The 20120-nt window shown below is 41.5% G+C and overlaps 3 protein-coding genes across 11 annotated transcripts in view; all 3 read left to right on the forward strand.

Moving 5' to 3' along the window:
• Positions 1–3980: 3980 nt before the first annotated feature.
• LOC308330569 (gap junction alpha-8 protein-like) lies at positions 3981–5390 on the forward strand (the record flags this gene model as incomplete). The annotated part of the gene is made up of 2 exons (XM_080785493.1): positions 3981–5105; positions 5217–5390. Exons 1-2 carry the CDS (start codon positions 3990–3992, stop codon positions 5388–5390), a joined length of 1290 nt encoding a protein of 429 aa, XP_080641619.1. The 5' UTR covers positions 3981–3989.
• A 4758-nt stretch (positions 5391–10148) lies between these two features.
• nifk (nucleolar protein interacting with the FHA domain of MKI67) lies at positions 10149–16345 on the forward strand. Its single transcript, XM_080785342.1, has 6 exons — positions 10149–10390; positions 10633–10770; positions 11861–11969; positions 12816–13027; positions 13217–13267; positions 14571–16345. The coding sequence occupies exons 1-6, from the start codon at positions 10280–10282 to the stop codon at positions 14790–14792; spliced, it is 843 nt and encodes a 280-aa protein (XP_080641468.1). The 5' UTR covers positions 10149–10279; the 3' UTR covers positions 14793–16345.
• Positions 16346–18153: 1808 nt separating this feature from the next.
• Positions 18154–20120, forward strand: part of clasp1a (cytoplasmic linker associated protein 1a) — a 74788-nt gene continuing 72821 nt past the window's right edge. For all 9 annotated transcript variants that reach the window (XM_080785891.1, XM_080785892.1, XM_080785894.1 and 6 more), the window contains exon 1: positions 18154–18282. The gene's annotated coding sequence lies outside the window, so the exon portion shown is untranslated. The remainder of the gene's footprint in view (positions 18283–20120) is intronic.

Raw genomic sequence — 20120 nt, forward strand, 5'->3', positions numbered from 1 at the left:
TATGTTTTTTTAATGAAAGAAATCAGCAGGAGGGTTTCTTTTATTCAATTATCGCATTGTGAGCTTGTAGAACAGTTATTTTACACTGCATCATGGCGCGTTGTGAGCTTGTAGAACAGTTATTTTACACTGCATCATGGCGCAATTGTGAGCTTGTAGAACAGTTATTTTACACTGCATTATGGCGCGTTGTGAGCTTGTAGAACAGTTATTTTACACTGCATCATGGCGCTTTGTGAGCTTGTAGAACAGTTATTTTACACTGCATTATGGCGCATTGTGAGCTTGTAGAACAGTTATTTTACACTGCATTATGGCGCGTTGTGAGCTTGTAGAACAGTTATTTTACACTGCATTATGGCGCATTGTGAGCTTGTAGAACAGTTATTTTACACTGCATTATGGCGCATTGTGAGCTTGTAGAACAGTTATTTTACACTGCATTATGGCGCGTTGTGAGCTTGTAGAACAGTTATTTTACACTGCATCATGGCGTGTTGTGAGCTTGTAGAACAGTTATTTTACACTGCATTATGGCGCGTTGTGAGCTTGTAGAACAGTTATTTTACACTGCATTATGGCGCGTTGTGAGCTTGTAGAACAGTTATTTTACACTGCATCATGGCGCGTTGTGAGCTTGTAGAACAGTTATTTTACACTGCGTCATGGCACGTTGTGAGCTTGTAGAACAGTTCTTTTCAAATAGCCTATATACCGTTATTTTGATTTTGATGCTATATTAATTAATTTTGCTGGGGACGCCCTGGACACCCCTCAACAACCTCTGGGGTCCAGAAAAGATCCACTTTGATAACCACTGTTGTAATATCCTATATATTTGCCATTAGCCTTTCTCTCGATACAGAGATCAAAAGATTTATGGCACAACGTTACTCTTCCATGTGCCTATAAAGTGAGACTGGCTTCCCTATTAGAGTTATCCCTGTTTGTCCTTTCACTCAGTAGCTGAAATTCTTCACATTCCAGCTATGGTGACACACATATGATGATACACGAACTCACGCACACACATTCATCATAGACCTTGTTGGCTGTACAGACACTCTCAGTTTATATTGACAACACCATTGTCCATTTAATGAAAAACAGTGAAAAGGGTTTCCACACTAAATTTAAATGAAGATGCATTTGACATGTATCCCGTTAACAATGAATGCCATAATTGTCTCCACCAGGCCGAAGGCATGGGGAGAGAGTATGTTTTGCACTCCGTCCGTGTGTGCGTCCGTCCGTCCATCCGTCCATCCGTCCTTCGGTCTGTCCGTTATCAGCTAATCTCCAACACCGTTGGCCCAATCCATGCCAAACTTTGCACACACACTCCCTGGATGCCAACGAGGAACCTCTGCCCCAAATATTCCTCAACGGCCTGTTATAACGCCACCATGAGGCCGATTTAGGCAAAACACATTTCTGTAGATAACTCGTACACATTTTATCCATACATCACACAATTTGGTATACACTATCTCCATAGTCATGTGATCAACACTGATCTGCACCATTTCCCATATTCCATCCTGATTGGCTAAGATTGGCTTCCAAAGTTCACATGATTCGTCCGTTTCGAACAAAATGCCACAAATCACAAACACAGTGTGCAATTTCCGTGAAATTATGCACGCACATTTCCACTAGGCATGAGGACGACATGCCACTCATTTTTTCCAAATCAGCCTCACGGTGGCGCTATAACAGGGCAATTCCTGTTTTTACTTATAAATGCATCGATCTGTATACAACTTATGTATGCACACTCCCTAGAGGCCATGGGAAAACATTTTCCCTACATCCCTCCACATCTGCCGGTTATAGCGCCACCACGAGGCAGATTTCTGCAAAATACATTGTTTATGTTAGTCGCACAGATTTAATCCAAATCTCACGCGAATCCGTACACATGATCTCTGTATCGTCATGTGATCAAGACGAGCCTGTTGGATTTCTCAGATTCTACACTGATTGGCTAAGATTGCCTTCCAAAGTTTTCAGGAGTAGCCCGTACAAAATGCTGCACATATCCTGCTCATCCAGAATTCTATCCTCAGAGATGCTATGAGTGATCTGGCTCTGCATTTCCTCAACAAAATGAAGAACAGTGTTGCAAAAAACATGTTTATATTACTCCTAAACATTTTGCCAAACACACTCATATCCTCCTGGTGGAGACCTGTGCCCAGAAGGGCACTTTTTCTAGTTATTTATATTTCTGAAGGTGGTTATTTCTGCATTATTTAGTGCATACAATCTGTAAGATATGTAAATGTGAAACTTGACTTAATAGATTGATAAACATCACAATAAGGACAAAGCAGACAGAAAGATGTCACTTTGTACAAAATGCAATTGCTACGCTAATTAATCACATGAAACCTAGCATTCCTATTCCGAGTTTGTCATCATAAGTGAACAATCGGCAAAAGTTAGGCAAACAGGCAGATCTACAAGCTCACAACAACACATTGTGAGCTATTTTTGGAAAAGAGATTTGGTGTAGACTAGGGGAAAAGGGAGGGGACCAAGTATACCCTGGGCGACCCTGGGAGACCCTTAACCCCTGGGATTAAGTGGTTCAGAACTGCCTCCACTGTCAGCTATACTATGAATGTCTACTCTACACAGTCAAATCCTCAATGCTAATTGAACTCAGAGAGTGTAAAAACAGACACCAATGAAGCCATAAAAGTGGACCCATAAGGTTCCACTTTCATCCTTTTTTATTTTCTCTGAGTTGAATTTACACAGATGGTTTTACGGTGTGCCTATAATAAGATTGTACACAGTAAAATACTAATACTAATAATTAATAATAATTGTACTTTGAGTCTGTGTGTTTACACTCATGGTTAAATGATTCTACTGTGCACCAAACACCAGAGTTTACATCTCTGACAGACCTTCATACTGTATGTGTGCGAGCTGACAGTATGACATGGAGCCCCTGTGCACTAAAGGTTGGTACAGAGCAGTGGCCAGCAGTCGGTCAGCTGCTGCCGTTGTTTTTCCTACAGTACTGTATGTGTGTACATGTGTATGATTGCGTGTGTGGAAGTCGCATGCTGTGTTGGTGTGTACCCTGTGCCCTGACTCTACAGCGTCCATGTTGGTGTGGGAGCCTCAGGCCTGCTCCCATACATCCCTGCTCTGCCTCTGTTGATCCTATTGTCTCCTGCGTCACCACGCGTCGCCCGGCAAATAAAGGCTGTCTGGCTCCAAGCTTAAATATTGCAGCAAACTAAAAACCAACCATCAGAGCCGATTCATTCACATCTGCTCAGTGGGGCGACAAGGACAGGGCTTTAGGTGGGAAAGAGGGCAGAAAAAAGTTCACTTTTCCCTGCCGGGTGCCAAGAGAACGGGACAGGACTCAACTTCGCCGGAACCGCAGCTGTGGCAAGTTGCCCATTTGATAACGTTTAACCTTACAGATGAAGGGACTTAACTTTTTAATTTTTGATTTCTGATTAGAGGCTTCTTATTCAGGTGGCATCGTGTAGCATTTCGTGGCTGGTGAGACAGTGGTTTTAGATGGCTTGAGTGAGGACTTTTATTTTCCCAAACAAGCCTCTGTTAATGTGAAACTTTGCTGTTTAAAGAATGTGAGTACATGTAGTGTTATAGTAAAATAACATCGGGCTGCATTAATATGCTTTTTGCAAACTTGTTGGCAGATTATGTCGAGAATGTGCTTTCGTCCACGTGTAACGAGAATGGACATGGCTGGCTTTTAAGTTTAACTTTTAAAATGTTGGAAAATTGCAGTGCAACGGGTTGTCGAAAAAAATACACATTTGTAGCATACAAATAAAGTTAAGGATGGAAATGTACACGAGTTTTACTTTTTCGGTTCTACATTCCTTACTTTTTTTCCCCTGCTCTGTTTTCCCCTCCCTCTGTCTGCCCTGCCTACCGCACCCTCCCTATCCCTCCCTACCCCACCCTTCATTCTGCAGTGCTACGGACCGATCATGGGTGACTGGAGCTTTCTGGGTAATATTTTAGAGGAAGTGAATGAGCACTCGACGGTGATCGGCCGGGTGTGGCTCACGGTGCTCTTCATCTTCCGAATCCTCATCCTGGGCACTGCGGCGGAGTTTGTGTGGGGCGATGAGCAGTCTGACTACGTCTGCAACACCCAGCAGCCCGGATGTGAGAATGTGTGCTACGACGAGGCCTTCCCCATCTCCCACATCCGCCTGTGGGTGCTGCAGATCATCTTCGTATCCACGCCGTCACTGGTGTACGTGGGCCACGCCGTTCACCACGTCCACATGGAGGAGAAGCGCAAGGAGCGCGAGGAGGCGGAGCTCAGCCGCCAGCAGGAGCTGAGCGAGGAGCGCCTTCCCCTGGCGCCCGACCAGGGGAGCGTCCGCACCACCAAGGAGACCAGCACCAAGGGCAGCAAGAAGTTCCGCCTGGAGGGCACGCTGTTGAGGACGTACATCTGCCACATCATCTTCAAGACGCTGTTCGAGGTGGGCTTCGTGGTGGGGCAGTACTTCTTGTACGGGTTCCGCATCCTGCCGCTGTACAAGTGCAGCCGCTGGCCATGCCCCAACACGGTGGACTGCTTCGTATCTCGCCCCACCGAGAAGACCGTCTTCATCATCTTCATGCTCGCCGTGGCCTGCGTCTCGCTGTTCCTCAACTTCGTGGAGATCAGCCACCTGGGCCTGAAGAAGATTCGCTTTGTCTTCCGCAAGCCGGCCCCGGCGCCGGCACAAGGCGAGGGCACGGCCCCGCTGCCGCTCCAAGGAAAGAGCCTGCACCCGTTGTCCATGCCCTCCCTGCAGCGGGCTAAAGGTTACAGGCTGCTGGAGGAGGAGAAAGCTCCACCCGTCACGCACCTCTACCCCCTGGCCGAGGTGGGCATGGAGGCCGGTAGACTGTCCCCGCCTTTCCATTGCCTGGAGGAGAAAGTAGAGGAGGTGCTGCCCATGGGGAACATCTCTAAGGTGTATGATGAGACTCTGCCCTCCTACGCCCAAACCACCGAGATATGTGGCAGCGTGATAACGGGTGGCAGTGTGACACTACACGAGGCGGAGGCAGATGAGGATGAGCAGGAGCAGGAGGAGGAGGAGGTGGAGGAGGAGGTGGAGGAGGAGGTGGAGGAGGAGGTAGTGCAGCAGTCAGCAGTGGTGGAGGTGCAGGCGGAGAGGGCGGAGGAGGTGGTGGAGGAGGAGGAGGAGGAGGAGGAGGAGGAGGTGGCTGAGGAGGATGCTGAGGTAGAGGAGGTGGTGAACGGGGAGGGGGGGCCTCCCACGGAGGCAGGGATGGAGGCGACGGATACGATAGAAGACACGAGACCGCTGAGCCGGTTGAGCAAAGCCAGCAGCAGGGCCAGGTCAGACGATCTCACCGTATGAACCTGTGAGAGAGCGCATGTACACATGCACACCCATGCACCAAATGTCAAACATACGAGAGCACACTCGCGCGCGCACACGCACGCACGCACGCACACACGCACGCACGCACGCACACATACACATAACTGAAGACAAACGTACTCTTGACTATAGGCGGGTCAAAAAAGCAAGGGAAAATGACAAAATGAAAACCCACAGGGATAGATTCAAATAGCGTATACTATTGACACATGGGCGATAATTTTGCAAACGACAAACGATCTATGCGTGTTTGTGAGAAAAGTGAATATCATAAAAAGTAGCAGTTAAAGAGAGGAGGAATAGATTTTTTTATTAAGCGTGTTCTTATATATAAAAAAAGAAAAATGTGGAAAGCATAAATATGCAGAGGGGAAATGTTTTTACTTGATGAAAATCCATGTTCCATTTTTAGAAACATCTTTTTCTATTGAAAGAGTTTTAACCATTTACAATGGATAATTACAAATTTTTACATGGGGTTCAAATAGGTATAGGGGGAAGAGAGTTATATTATTCTTGTGTGTCTGCAAATCAGTAATCTCACTGTAGTTAGGCACTGACTTTCATTCCCATTCAGGCAACGGCTTAAGCCTGATTTATACTTTGTCGAATAGGATGGAGTTGCCCAAAAATAACACATGTACAGGATTGTAGATCTGATGTTTTTAGGGAGCGACACCGTCGAGCGACGGAATATAAATTAAGCATTACTGAAAATGCAAGCCTTTTGCTGCAAATGGCGCGGGTGAGAGGGGCTCTCGCACAGGCAAATCATACAACCAAATGCCAGGACAGATACAGGTACACAGCTCTTTGACATGAAGTGAAGTCCATTTTCAGGTTGAGAAGAGCATACCTTTTGCACATCCAGAGGCTCAAACTCTGTGCAAGGCCTTTTTACACCCTCATATCACCTCATCTATGCATCGATTTACACAGGATTCTTTCGAGCAAAGGGAGAACTGCATCGGTTTTAGAGCATTTCTCTCCTTTTATGTTTATATACATTATACAGGGTAGTACAGCTAAAGCTGAGTAGTGAAGAAAAATAAAAAAACAGACCACATGTTGAATGTCTCTTTTTCAATGTAATTCTACATCTCTTATTTTAGACTGCTTATGTTTTGTAGCCTATAAACAGTGGTTCCCAAACGGTGTGCAGAGGCACACTGGTGTGGCAGTGAGACAAGTTCAGGTATGCCATGGGATTTTGTGAGGACACATTATTATTGCAATATATAGGCTATAACTATAGAAAAGGTTATGTATTATGTTGTTAATTTACTACTTCAGTACTTTGTGCACGCTCATTTATCCATTCAGAGGCAATTTCTATACCCTTTCAACCTGGCATTCCTATTTTGTCCATGACGTTATAGGCGAGAATAATTTAAATGATTATTAGCTGAAATAGCGGATCTACAAGCTCACAACCCGTTGTGTGCATCCATGTTGTGAGCTTTTAGATTCATTTTTCACTAGGAATACAGATATGTGCCTTGCGATTTTGACTTGCCCATTGGTGTGCCTATGGCACAAAAAGTTTGAAAACCACTGGCCTATAAGCAGAACTGTGTACTGTGATATCACTTGTCTTTTGAAGAGAGCAGTGCTCAGTTTGCCCTATCAGAGAATGAACCATAGTAGCGACCTCAGGCCAAATCCTCTCTTTTCGTGCTGTACAAACAGGCGTCCGGGCGATAAAGATCACGCACCATCAGCACAAAGTATTGTTGAAGCCCAGAGAATAAAAGAAACCGCTCTCATCAATGAAAACAAGCATCCTTGACATAGCTGTGAAAAAATCTTTTGCCTTGATTTTATTTGACCATAGTGAACTTAAACCCACAAGAATATGAAATACTTGGAACATGTTTACAAATTCAGAGAGAGACAAATAACTATGGGCGAAAACCATTGTACATAAAGCCCTATTTGATGTTGGATAATGTACATAATACGCAGATCAGTTGTTTTCTAGTTATTTGACTTTGTCTAGTGAAATCACAGTAGCTAGGATAAATGTGATTTTAAATCGTTAACCCATTTGACCGCCAAAGGAAAAACAATACCATGAAAAAGTGCCCACATTGAAATGCGTTCATGCAAGTATCTTAGGGAAGAAAAGTCAACTGTTTTCAAATCTTTTGCGCATACGCTTAAACCAAAGACAAACATTAAAGAGATTAACACTTCATCTATCACAGAATTATCTTAGTTGATTCAAACAGAATCTCCTCCAGGCAGTTTTACCATAATTTAAATTGAAGAACAAAGACTTTGATGTACAAAAAAGTGAGTAAGCCTTAAATGATGCCTTACTGTAGGTGTATCACACTTTCTCTCACACTCTCTCACTGTTTATTTTAATAGCTGCCATTGTATGATTTCCTGTGCCTTATCTGTAAATGTAAATTCTCAAATGTTGTACGATTGTAACAAGTAAATTGTGCTTATATTGCTCTGGGAACGATGTGACCTTCATGTTTTATTTGCAACTTTTTAATCTACAGTATCTGAAATCATTTGTCTATGCAACCTCTACCCCATCCCCACCCTGCCTGCTAACACACACACACACACACACACACACACACACACACACACACACACACACACGCATGTACACGCAGTGTTGGTTTTGGGGGTATGATCAAATGACAAACTCTAAAGAGAGAAGGCAGCTTTGACCCCTTTGTGACCCCCAGCCACCCCTTTGCCTCCCATAATCCAATGCTGCGACAACCTGTATTCAAGGAAGCCTTCAAAGAATCTCTGAATTGCTTAATGCATTAAAACATGTAACCGTGATATCTCAAAGCATGCCCTGTTCCTCGTGTATGTCTTTCTTTTTTTTTTGACAGTTGCATTGCCTATTTGTTTGTAAAGAATATTTGATTAATCTTTGGAAAGGAAAAGAAATCCCTTTTTACTAACTTGTAGTCCTCTTTGCTCATAGATGTGTGGCAGTATCTTCTTTTGGCATGTGAACCAACGCAATAAAAGGTCACACGTGGTCAAGAAGTGTTGTGTCCGTGTCTATCTCCAACTACAGTATAGCATGCACACACACACGCACACGCACACGCAGAACAAAGGGAGCTTTTCCCTTGCAAAAATATTGTAATATATATTATATATATATATTATAATATATATAAAAAGTGCACTCTAGGAACGTTCAACCTTATCTGACTTTCTACGACCGCTGCTGCTTAGATTAGATCACATACTCGTATTAATACTTTTCACTGATTATTAAAGAGGTTAAACATATAAGGTGCTTGAGTCGTGAGCATAGCAGCAGATATACTATGATATGATATGGACGTTAGTTACGTTGTTTTCGCCACCCATATATATATAAAGAGTCTTTGGGTACTTTGGGTAAACAAATCCTATTTAAATTTGAGATATCACTATTGTTATTATAAAAATATGCACGTTGTATATTAATTAAGGTGCATGAGTATCAGCGTGCGCCAGGTTTGACTGAGTTGTCCACATAGCATAAGGAGGCATTGGGTTCTCAAAGTGGGGTCTGGGGACTCCCAGGGATCCTCGGTGAGGGTGCGGAGGGGGGGGGGGGGGGGGTCCCCAAAATGTGTTAAGCGTTATTCATAGTATGGATTTTCGGTGGTGAGGTGACCACCGAACTACAACATGACGTCACGAGCCGCGGGGGAAGAGCAAACCACCGCCCCAGCCCTTCTCTCTGTTTTTACTCACCACCGCTCAGCGTTATTTCAGCTCCGGTGGTCACCTCACCACCGAAAATCCAGACTATGAATGAGCCTTTAATGCACGATCACAATCATTTAAACCACTTTATCTATGTGCATGTTGACTATTAAAAAGTAGCAGATCTATACGGTCATTCATCTATGAGTTTGTACATCTGCTATTTTTCCTTTTTTTTAATCTTTTCAGATGGGGGTCAAATAAATATTAATTTGGGGACAATGGGGGTCCTTTACATGAAAAGGTTTGAGAACCTCCCTGGCATAAGGTACCTTTCACTGGTAGAATCCACAAGTAGGTAAATCAATGTCTAAGGCCAGCCTGATGACCATGCATCAAATGTTTTAGTTAAGTAAAAGTATAAATACTGCAACAAAGTAGTAGAAGTCCCGCATTCAAAATGTACTCAAGTAAAAGTACAAAAGTATCTGCATCAAAATGTACTTAAAGTACTAAAAGTAAAATTATCCTCATATTGCAGAATGTCCCATTTCATAAGTTCAAAATGTAGCCAAAAAGATAGCCAATCTACAAGCTCTATGGTCACACCACAACGCATTGTGAGCTTGTAGATCTGCTATTTTCAAATGGCCAAAAACGTATATAGGGTTGAAGCGGTTAATTCTAATTGAACATTTAATCTCCAAAGTAACTAGTAACTAAAGTTTTCAAATAATTGTAGTACAAATGTTGTCTCTTCGATGAAGTGGAGTAGAAGTCAAATAAAAGTAGGCTATTGGAAATTGGAAATACTCAAGTAAAGTACAAATACCTCAAAACTGTATTTCAGTACAGTACTAAATGTACTTAGTTACTTTACACAACTGCCCATTCTACAAACTGTTATTACAATGTTCAAGCAATCAATCAATGAAATGTCATTAGATCTCCGTTGCTGCAGAGGGCGCTGTTGAGGAGGAGGCATTGCCTACAGTTAAACATAAAGCCATCATTTTCGTCGTTGGCTTTTCAACACATGGACAAACCGGAAGAAGAAGATACCAGCGTGGTGGTGGTGTTGTATGGACGATAAGTTGCGTAGTTGTTTGCCACTGTAAACTTCTCGTTATTCATCGTGATATTGTTATTATATAGCATTATATAATATATATTATTAAGACAACATGACTGAAGGGGAAGCAGGGGGGTCCGCCGGTGAACTGCTGGCTTTAAACCCACAGCAGGAAGAAGAGTTCAAGAAGAAAGTCCAGGAGGTGAAGAAGAGACCGATCAAGGTTTGTAACTGAATTCAACGAAAATAGCAGATCCACAAGCTCACAGGCCGTCGCATCGTGAGCTTGTAGAGCGTTATGTTATCGGCGAGCGTCTTAAGTTGGGACGATGTCTAAATCAGGCAATTTTAAGATGTTTTTTTTTTTAAACGAATGAATGTTTTTTTAACGCAAGTTTTCTACCCAACAGCAATGTAAAATAAAAATAGTATTATTATAGACAAGTAAGTGTGTTTGTGTTTTAGAGAGGAGGAGGAGCCTTTATGAATCCAGGGGTGATCTACGTGGGTCATCTGCCTGTGGGACTCTTCGAGGAAAAACTCAAGAACTACTTCCAACAGTTTGGGACCGTCACGCGGCTTCGCCTGGCCAGGAGTAAAAAGGTAACACTTGTCACTCTATATGTCTGTCCACTAGGATTGGGATCTGGACCCGTCAGAACCGTATCCACCATAGAGAAATCGGAGGCGATTCTACCACATGTAGAACACTGAACTATGTCATTAATATACCTTAGACTCTAAGGTTTAGAGTTGTATGGATATAACCCCACCCCCCCGTTTAGACTAGAACTGGAGGTCTAGAACTTGGGGTCATGTGATCAGTGGCATCACAAAGTTGTTGCGCTCGAAGTTCACAGTTAACTATGGAATCGTGCATTTCCCTTTCCCGCCAGTCAATCAGTCAGTGTATCTCTCAAAATCCCCATACATGGGAAAAGCCCCCATATATGGTGCCCAGGTCTCGTGACATCATCAGGGATGATAGCCCATATATGGAGATCCCTGATGTCACCAATATTAGTATATTGGTGACATCAAAACCTGTATGTCGGAACCTGTTCTGACATTCCATATGTTGATCCTTCCCCATCCATCCTTCCTCTTCGATGTCTTCCTTTTTGACTGATACCTGTCCATTTAAACTCTGCCCCAAAGTTATCAAACCCTGTACACTCAAGACACTGCCCCCGCTGCCACCCTTAGATCTCCATATATGGATTATGGAGCTGACCTGTTCTGACATTCCATATGTTGATCTGACCTCATCAAACCTGTACACTCGACACGCTCCATATATGGCCAGTGCCCGCGACCTCGCTCATTAGAGAAAGGTCGCTTCTCTCCCTCGGCCGTCTTACTGGTACTATTTGGCCTGCAGAGTACACCTTTGTGATGCCAAATGGACACTTTATTCATTCACATTAGTCCTGTATTGCAGCTTGTACTTTCTCTCTGGCACCAACTGAAATGTCTCCAGGTGTATCAATGATCTGGGGTCATATAAGGTGTGCCTACAGTAATGTGGTACGTTTGCTTATCGCCTGCCTGATGATTGGCAGAGTGATTAAACCCAGGTGCCCACAAAAACATCACTGACTGGATGTGAAATAAGTTCAGCACAGAATCTCAAGTTGAAATTTGCAGATGTGTGCGCATTAACTAATGTGTGTTTCTCTGCTGGCATCTTCAGACAGGTGGCAGTAAAGGTTATGCCTTCGTTGAGTATGAATGTGACGACGTGGCCCGGATCGTTGCTGAGACAATGAACAACTACCTGATGGGAGAGAGGCTGATCAAATGTGAGCCTTCGTGAAAACATTGCAACATCATCAAACACAATACCTGTTTGACATCAAATGTATGAATTTGAAATCAACTTTGCCGTGCATATCACAAGCCTTCAACACTGTTATTAGCTTGTATGTCATTTGCACTAGTGTCATAGTACTGGAGGCCAGTCTGTGAAACTTACTTTGGGTTTATATATATATATATATATATATATATATATATATAGAGAGAGAATACAAATCTGTGTTTCTCCCTTTATGTGCTGCTTGCGTTTGTTTTTGATAACTTTAAAGTTTTTGTGGCCACCAGCAAAATTGGATATTCGATACATACGTTGGATAAATCCAACAAAATTTGGTAGTTGTGTGAGTAGTTGTTCACCCCCTCCGTACTAGTGGTGCACATCAAAATCAGCGTGGGACACATTATCTTAAATCTAATCTGGTTTTGGTTTGGTTGGTTTAAAAACTAGTGTGTAACTGCTAGAGCAGCACAGTATTGCATGAGTTATTTACAATATTATTATCATTCAGATTATTTAGTTGAGTGATTTTGTAATTTTCTAACAATCATTGTTACAGTCACTACAATATTGACTTGTATTATTTAACTAAGAATGAATGTAGATGTTTTCCATTGGCACCAACTGAAAGTGACCTCAGGTGTGTCTGTGATCTGGGGTCAGTTAAGTGTGCCGACATTAATGTGGTACGTAATGCTTATCGCCTGCCTCTGATTGGCAGGGCGATTAAACCCATGTGCCAACAAATCCAGTCAGTCACCAAAATATTGACCTGCTTTTTATTTGCAGTTTAACTCTAAACGTAAATCTCTCGTCTCCTGCTGGTTCTCAGGTCATGTGATGCCCCCGGAGAAGATTCATGAGAAGTTGTTTGTTGGCTCGATGAGGAAGTTTCGTAAGCCCTCAAATCCTGCTGTGAAACGCTACAACAAGGAACACACACAGGAGGAGGTGGACAAGATGACCGACAAGCTACTAAAGAAGGAGAGGAAACTCCGAAAGAGACTGGCAGCACACGGGATCGAATACGACTTCCCTGGATATGTAAGAACCTGTGGTTTTAGAATGTTAGTTTAGACTTAGAGTTTAGTCGATGTCTTCATCTCTTCTTTACTGATTTTTCTTTCAGTGCTTCAATCAACACTAATGCAGTGTTGGCTTTCATTCATGCATTGTTTAATTACTTTTGATGTCATCATCTTCTGTGAACATTAACATATTTTTCCCTTCCAGGCTGCACAGAAGAGGTCATCAGATGAGATGAATGCATCTTCGTGTAGCAATGTAAGGACAATCCATTCTGTTTTACCTTGTATTGTAGAATCAGGGTTTGTACTAGCACTTGAGTAGGTGAAATTATTTAAATGTGGCTCTAATGGCCAGAAAAATACTCTTACTATGCACCTTGAAAGTGCATTATTTTGCCTTTTTAAAGTTGTACAAGCCCTGAAGAATGAAGGTAGATGTTTTCCATTGGCACCAACTGAAATGACCTCAGGTGTGTCGGTGATCTGGGGTCAGTTAAGTGTGCCGACAGTAATGTGGTACATAATGCTTATCGCCTGCCTCTGATTGGCAGGGCGATTAAACCCATGTGCCAACAAACCCACTGGATGATGCTGTGTTTGATGGGCTTTCAGACATGACGTCATGTGGCAGCCAAGTCTATGGACTTAATGTTTCTCTTATTCATGCTCCCAAAAATCAGCAAGCCCTCAAAAATCAACAGACCCCCACTCATAAAGTCATGTGGCAGCCAAGTCTGTGGACTTTTAATGTTTGCTTTAGAAGAGTGACATTGTGTGGCAGCCACAGTGGGTGCACCTTACTTCACACAAGTGTGATTTCTTTTTTCACATATATTTATCTGTTTATGTTGGTTCTTCTGAAACCTGAGACTTTGCTATTTTATTTAAACATGTAATTTGTGCATGTTAACAATTGCACACACATCTCTAAATAATGGACTTCTAATAATGTTTGCCAGAACTATGCTACCTGCTGTTCTCAGATTTGTGTTAATTTAGTTAATAGAGTTGGTATGCTTTAGTTCTGAGCAATTTAATTATTTCTGTGCCGCTAGCTGTTAGCATAAATGTAGTTAACCTGTGCTACGGTATATATACGGACATGGGAGAGAAATAATTACATTTAGTTTTTCTTTCACAGAATTACAGGTGTAAAGAAGTGGGTGAAATTATATTTTTCATGCTCAATCATTTGTAGTTTTATTTCATGAGAAGGGAGGAGGATAGAGTTAATCCTCCTCCTAATGTGCAGTTCACTAGATCAGTAACAGATATGGGACATAGGTCTTCGTGCAACATGGAAAAGCATGAAGTTCTGTAATTTTACGTTTTCATTATAACCAGAAGATGTAAAAAGAAAAGTGGGGGAAAATGGATCTAAGAGCCGAACAGCCATTTTTGAAAACCTTTTTATGTACAAGTTCTAGGTTCTAAGAACTCTGTTATTGGCAGCTCATGTTTAGGACCCCAATTAGCTTCTGAGAACCTTATCTGAAACCGACCCGTAGCGTATGGAAATAAATCCATGGTTGATGTTCCTCTCTCTCCCCCTCCGTCAGGATGTCACACCGCTCTGCACCCCATCCGTCATGGAAAAGAGGAGGTTGATGGACGATGACGATGGGGATGAGATCGTCCTCAAGTTGCCAACTGCCGTGACCTCCAGTGAAGATGAGGAAGAGGATAGCTCAAAGGAGGAGGATGGGGAAAGGAGTCATGATGAAGAGGATGTCGCAGAGTGCGACGAGCCTTCAGAAGGTGACACGACTGTGACAGAATGAAGGAAACCAGTGAACTATTTTATGACGGACATAGTTGTCTCTGTCCACAGAGACGGTGTGCATTCTGTGCAACCATGTGAGTTTGTGTCTAGGTTAAAGGACGCTTTAACTTCGGACTGTGTTCAATAATGTCTACGTATTTGAAGTACTCCTTTTTCATGACTAGCCTTTATTTGGACGTAATTATATAAGGGAAGGGCTAGGCTTGGGCGGTATCTATTTTTTCAAAGCTTCATAACTTCCTGAAATGTTACCAGGCTACAGGTATGTGTTGGTATTTGTGTTTAAAAAAAGAACGGAAAAAGCTGAGCTGCTGGTGATTCAGTCATTATAGCATGTATGACATTATAGCATGGATAACATATGCAATTAGTCTACTTGAACAAGTCTAGCTGGGTTTAAATACTTATGGTGCATAGAATACTGAATTAGGGCTGCAACTTTTGATTATTTTGATCAGTTATTGTATTAATAGATTTTCTTTTAATTAAGCGGACAATTGAGAAGTCTGCTTGATAATTCTGTTCATTTTTATACATCAACAAATTGACATGAAAAGTATGACTTTTATACCAACTTAAAATATAAGTCTGATTAGACACTCATTTTTTTTACTTGGTCCAACATTGATGTCGCAAAAAAATAATACTTATCTGCAAGCGCATCGTGTTTTGATCCTGTAGAACTTCTATTTTCCATTTTGAAAAGGTTTGACTGCTAAAGTTATTTCCCCCAGAATGTTTTTATTTTTTATTTTTTTGTATAATTAAACAAGTAAAGTTTGAATTAAGTGTTTCACCCCATAATGAATAGATATTGGGAAATAAGAACACTTCCATAGATTCGGCATACCTTACTGGAGAACCTGATCAACAGATGATGTGCAGCTAGATAAAGTTATAAATGGCAATATTTTCCCGATTCCTTATTTACCAGTACATGTTAAAGCAAGGAAACCCAAAATATAGCCTGATTGTTACGGGTATAATAAATTCGAAGAGTCTACAGTTTATTTTGTTACTGTACTTTTACTATGGTATAGTACCGCTATTGTGATATGAAATCATTTTATTTTAAAATGATTAGAAACATTTTAAAATAAACAGATTTTTTTTTAAGGAACTAAATTTTGTCTTCAGTGTGTTTTCCACAAATGAGTCTTGGAAAATGGGATTCGTCTTATAATCAGAGTCATCTTATATTCGGCACAATACTTCATCCTGGCAACAGATCCACGTTGTACTTCATGATGTTCATGGCTGGTGGAACTTTGGCAGAGGTGTCCTAGGCTGAACATCTGTCTTGTCATTTATCTGCTAGTTTTGGTAAGAATAGGGGGAAAAGGAGAGGACCAAGTGTAAACCGCCTAGGGAGTAGGTGGGGATATTTTCTTATGGTATTGGAAATCGTAAGTCGATGTCGCCCAAGCCTGGTTATGTTCTAGTTATGGGGTCTTGGAAACCTAAATGTGTTGTAATAAGCTGTCTTTTTTTGTGTTCAAGAGAACATCTGACGTTTTCAAATTCACCTTTTCTATGTGGAACCAGCCAGTACCTCCAGAGTAATCTCTAGTATTGCCATGTTCTTGTTTCTCAATAACCTTAACTAAGTCAGTATGCTCTAAACCAGATGTCCGGTATATAACACATTTCAGATTAATCTATTCCCGTTACAAAGCTGAAAGGTACAGTATTTGCACAGAATTGATGGAAGAAGTACTCACATTTTTTACTTTAGTAAGAAATATTCAGATACGTTTGCCATTCAAAATGTACTTTGGTAAAAGTACAAAGGTATTTGCATCAAAATGTACTTCATTTGAAAATGGCAGATCTGCAATTGAGTTGAACTTGTAGACTGGCTATTTAAGTACAGTATTACATGGGTTTTCGAGTGGTTTATGTTGTTTTGTAATAAAATCTACACGTAACAAAGTCGCTAAAGTTTTCAAATTGTAGTGGAGTAAAGTACAATATTTTCCTCAGGTGTTGTGGGTTAACGATATTGCATTGTAAATACTGAAAGTAAAACGTACATTAAAATTGTACATCATGTACTTAGTGACTTGACACCACTGGTATAGATTGTTTCAATGTGAGTCAGAATGACAACCTGGTGTGGTTGGGAGGATAATCCACTGCCTGGTAATTTAAATCATAATGTAGGCTAATTCTCTTGCTGTCTGATTTAGAATGGGGAAGGAAATTGACAGAATAGGCTATAAATAGAACCGATGCCCACTCAAAATATACATGGACAGCCTGTTAATATTAAGAGGTAACTATTCTTGTTCACATGATCAATAATGTGAAATGATGGGTATAGCGGAGAGATACATGGATATGAATAAACCCACATGCACAGTTTACTAGCATTACTTTAATTACTGCAGCAGAACTCATTTTGTCCAGAAGATGTCACCACACACCGTTGACACAATATCATATACGTTGACACTAGCGGCTCGGTTGACTTGACACCAAGTAGTAGAAAGCTGTGTTGCGCTTTGTACTAAATTGTTTATTTTTTGATTCATTCATTCATTCATTCAATTAGCAAAAAAGAACAATAGCCTATTTGGCAAAAGTTGTACATCCCTGGGATTCCCTGCAGTAAACACGGACCCACGGTGTTAATCTCGCGTGACGCGGCTTTCCGCAGAACCTGTGGAAAGCTCTATTTGCATTTTCCAGTTGAGTGCTCAGTTCCGGCCTCAAACCCGCCTACTCTATCCGGTATAATACATGCACGTACACAGTAACACAGATGGATGCCGTATCCGTTCTTTACCGGATTTGCAATCTGCTATGGGACCGGGCCCCATTCTGTTCTTAGCACAGTGTGTGTTGAGCGTGGAACAAACCAAACCAAACATGCGACAATTTTCCCAAAGTGCCAACATCATCCCCAGCCCGACGGCGCATGCGTACGACATGCGACGTGTTACACAGATATAGATAACGTATCGGAACCTGTGACCCCGGCGTTCGCCGTTTAAATGTTTCTCTGTCGTGTCGCGATTATGTTTTTGACTGATACTGATACTGATACTTAGCCTCGGTTCCAGCCTGAATCGCTGCGTTCCAGCGATTCAGGCTGGAACCGAGGCTAATAGATAATGTAGGTAAATAATAGTGTAGTGAGTCTAGGAGGTCATGGTCTAGGTAGATAATAACTTTAAGCACATATTCAGATAGTTCTTGAATGCTAACGTTTCCCCATAAATCAAAACAAGCGAAGGTAAGCCACAGCGACCTCCACAGTCACGCAAGTCTATAGGTCACCAATCTCAGTGAAACGCCCCATTCTTGTACTGCTGCTACTGCAAGCAGCAGCATTCTGGGGTGGAGAGAGAGGGGGGGAGAGAGACACATAAGACAGTGAGAGAGACACAGGGAGAGAGAGAGAGAGAGAGAGGGGAGGCGAGGCTGAAAACAGACTATAATACTACCACCAGCTGTATGTTTAAAAAAAGATTGGATCTGACGTGGTGAGTAAATACTCACAATATTCCTTTGTGATGTTGCTGCTGTGGCTGTAATCTGAGTGACGTTTCAATAAAAGGAAAGGACTATAGCCTCCTATAGCTATTATTATTATAATATTAGTATTGCTATTATTATCTGTCTGCTTTTACAGTAAAACCATCATCCAGATGTTTAGAATGAAACATAAAAGGATTTGGTTTGTTGACATCATTTTATACTACTGGTTGGTGTTCTGTTCATGTATTATATTGTGTGTGAATGGTGATATTTCAGCTGGTCCAACCCAAAGCTAGCCATGGGAGCCTGGCTAACCTGACACAAAGCGTGTGTGTGTGTGTGTGTGTGTGTGTGTGTGTGTGTGTGTGTGTGTGTGTGTGTGTGTCAAAAGATGACAGCAGTCACTCTCTGACTGGTATGCCTGAACTATATGTCACAATGATGTAGTTTACTGTAATAATATTAAAATCTCAGGGACAGCTGGGTAGAACAGCCTCGAACTGAATCCTGACATTTGCTTTCTGTTCTGAGAACATTGTACTTTGAACTGCATTTTACATTTGTTATATATAATATTATTTTATAAAGCAAGCAGGTTGTCTGTTTGTTTCTTCCAAAACATGATCCTAATACTATCTCCTAAAAGATTATTGTCATGTTGTTTTTAAATGTTATGCATGTTTTGAAGGCCTGTCAGAGGACAACAAAAAGTGATAAAGTGGTTTTCAACAACAGCACATGGTCACACAAAGTACTTTGAAGAAGTTTTATAGAAGTGAAAGTATCAAAGTCCAATGTATGCAGTCTCCAGACAGCAGCATGTTCTTCACTAGCTCTGGTCCATAGCATTAAGGATGTTCGATGTCAGCTGTCATTAGGGTTGCGAACCAACTAGGCCTACCTGAAACTCAAATAAGTGACACAAGAAAAAGTACTGTGTTTGTCTATTATATTATATTAACCACTTTAACCCCAGCATCCATATTCTGGGGTGAAGCCGTGGAACATTAGCCAAAAATAACTGATCTACAAGCGAAGCGATTGACACTTTGTGGGCCTGTAGATCACTATTAGTATTTTTGGCAAAGAGGTTTGACAGAAGAAAAAAACCAATCCAAGTACAGTACAGACTCAGAAACAACTTAGGTCCAGTTGATTAAGTCTGTAGGGTTTTAAAGGTTGAGTAAAATAAGTGTTAAATAGCTACATTCTGATTATTCTCTATAGTGTTTGTTCACTTTGTTCATTAACAGGAGTCTCCCCGACTCACCTGCTCTTTAGTGAACAGAAGATGCATTTTAAGCCTGGTACACCTATTTTATCCAATCAGGAGAGAGAACATGCACAGAATACAGATAATTAAACAAGTTAAATTGTAAGTGATGGCACCAAGAAATTAACAGACAAAATTGGAACTGGAACACTATACTATAACATTTAAGCTGATATATGGGTCCTCTTTCCTGATTGTCTATTTCAACCTGAAAATGTGTTTTCTGTTTATTTAAGAGCTGGAGAGACGGGGAGGCCTCTGTTACTGAGCAAACAGTGTATAACAATGTTTAGTATCAGAATATAGCGCTTTAACCTTACAACAAAAACCTTTGTTTTAACAAATGTCACTTACCCATAGTGGTTAGCAACCTGTATTGGAGTACAGCCTATGAGCTGTTTGAACTCGATGTGTGTCATTGATTGATTCCCTAAATAAGGAATAATGTGTGTCCCTTATCAGTTTAATAAGAGACACATCTTTAATTTCCTAATAAAGGGGCGTATTCCAAGGAACGGTTAGCAAACTTGGCACGCAGTCATAGTTTAGTAGTTTTCACACTGGCACCTG

Source organism: Protomyctophum bolini (genome assembly GCF_963924005.1).
Source record: "Protomyctophum bolini genome assembly, chromosome: 16".
Lineage (NCBI taxonomy): Eukaryota > Metazoa > Chordata > Actinopteri > Myctophiformes > Myctophidae > Protomyctophum > Protomyctophum bolini.

Coding starts and splice junctions, on each gene's coding strand:
- nifk (XM_080785342.1), top strand. CDS start 10,280: ATGACTGAAGGGGAAGCAGGGGGGTCCGCCGGTGAACTGCTGGCTTTA. Junction 10,391..10,632: donor TGAAGAAGAGACCGATCAAG/GTTTGTAACTGA, acceptor TTTGTGTTTTAG/AGAGGAGGAGGAGCCTTTAT. Junction 10,771..11,860: donor GCCTGGCCAGGAGTAAAAAG/GTAACACTTGTC, acceptor TGGCATCTTCAG/ACAGGTGGCAGTAAAGGTTA.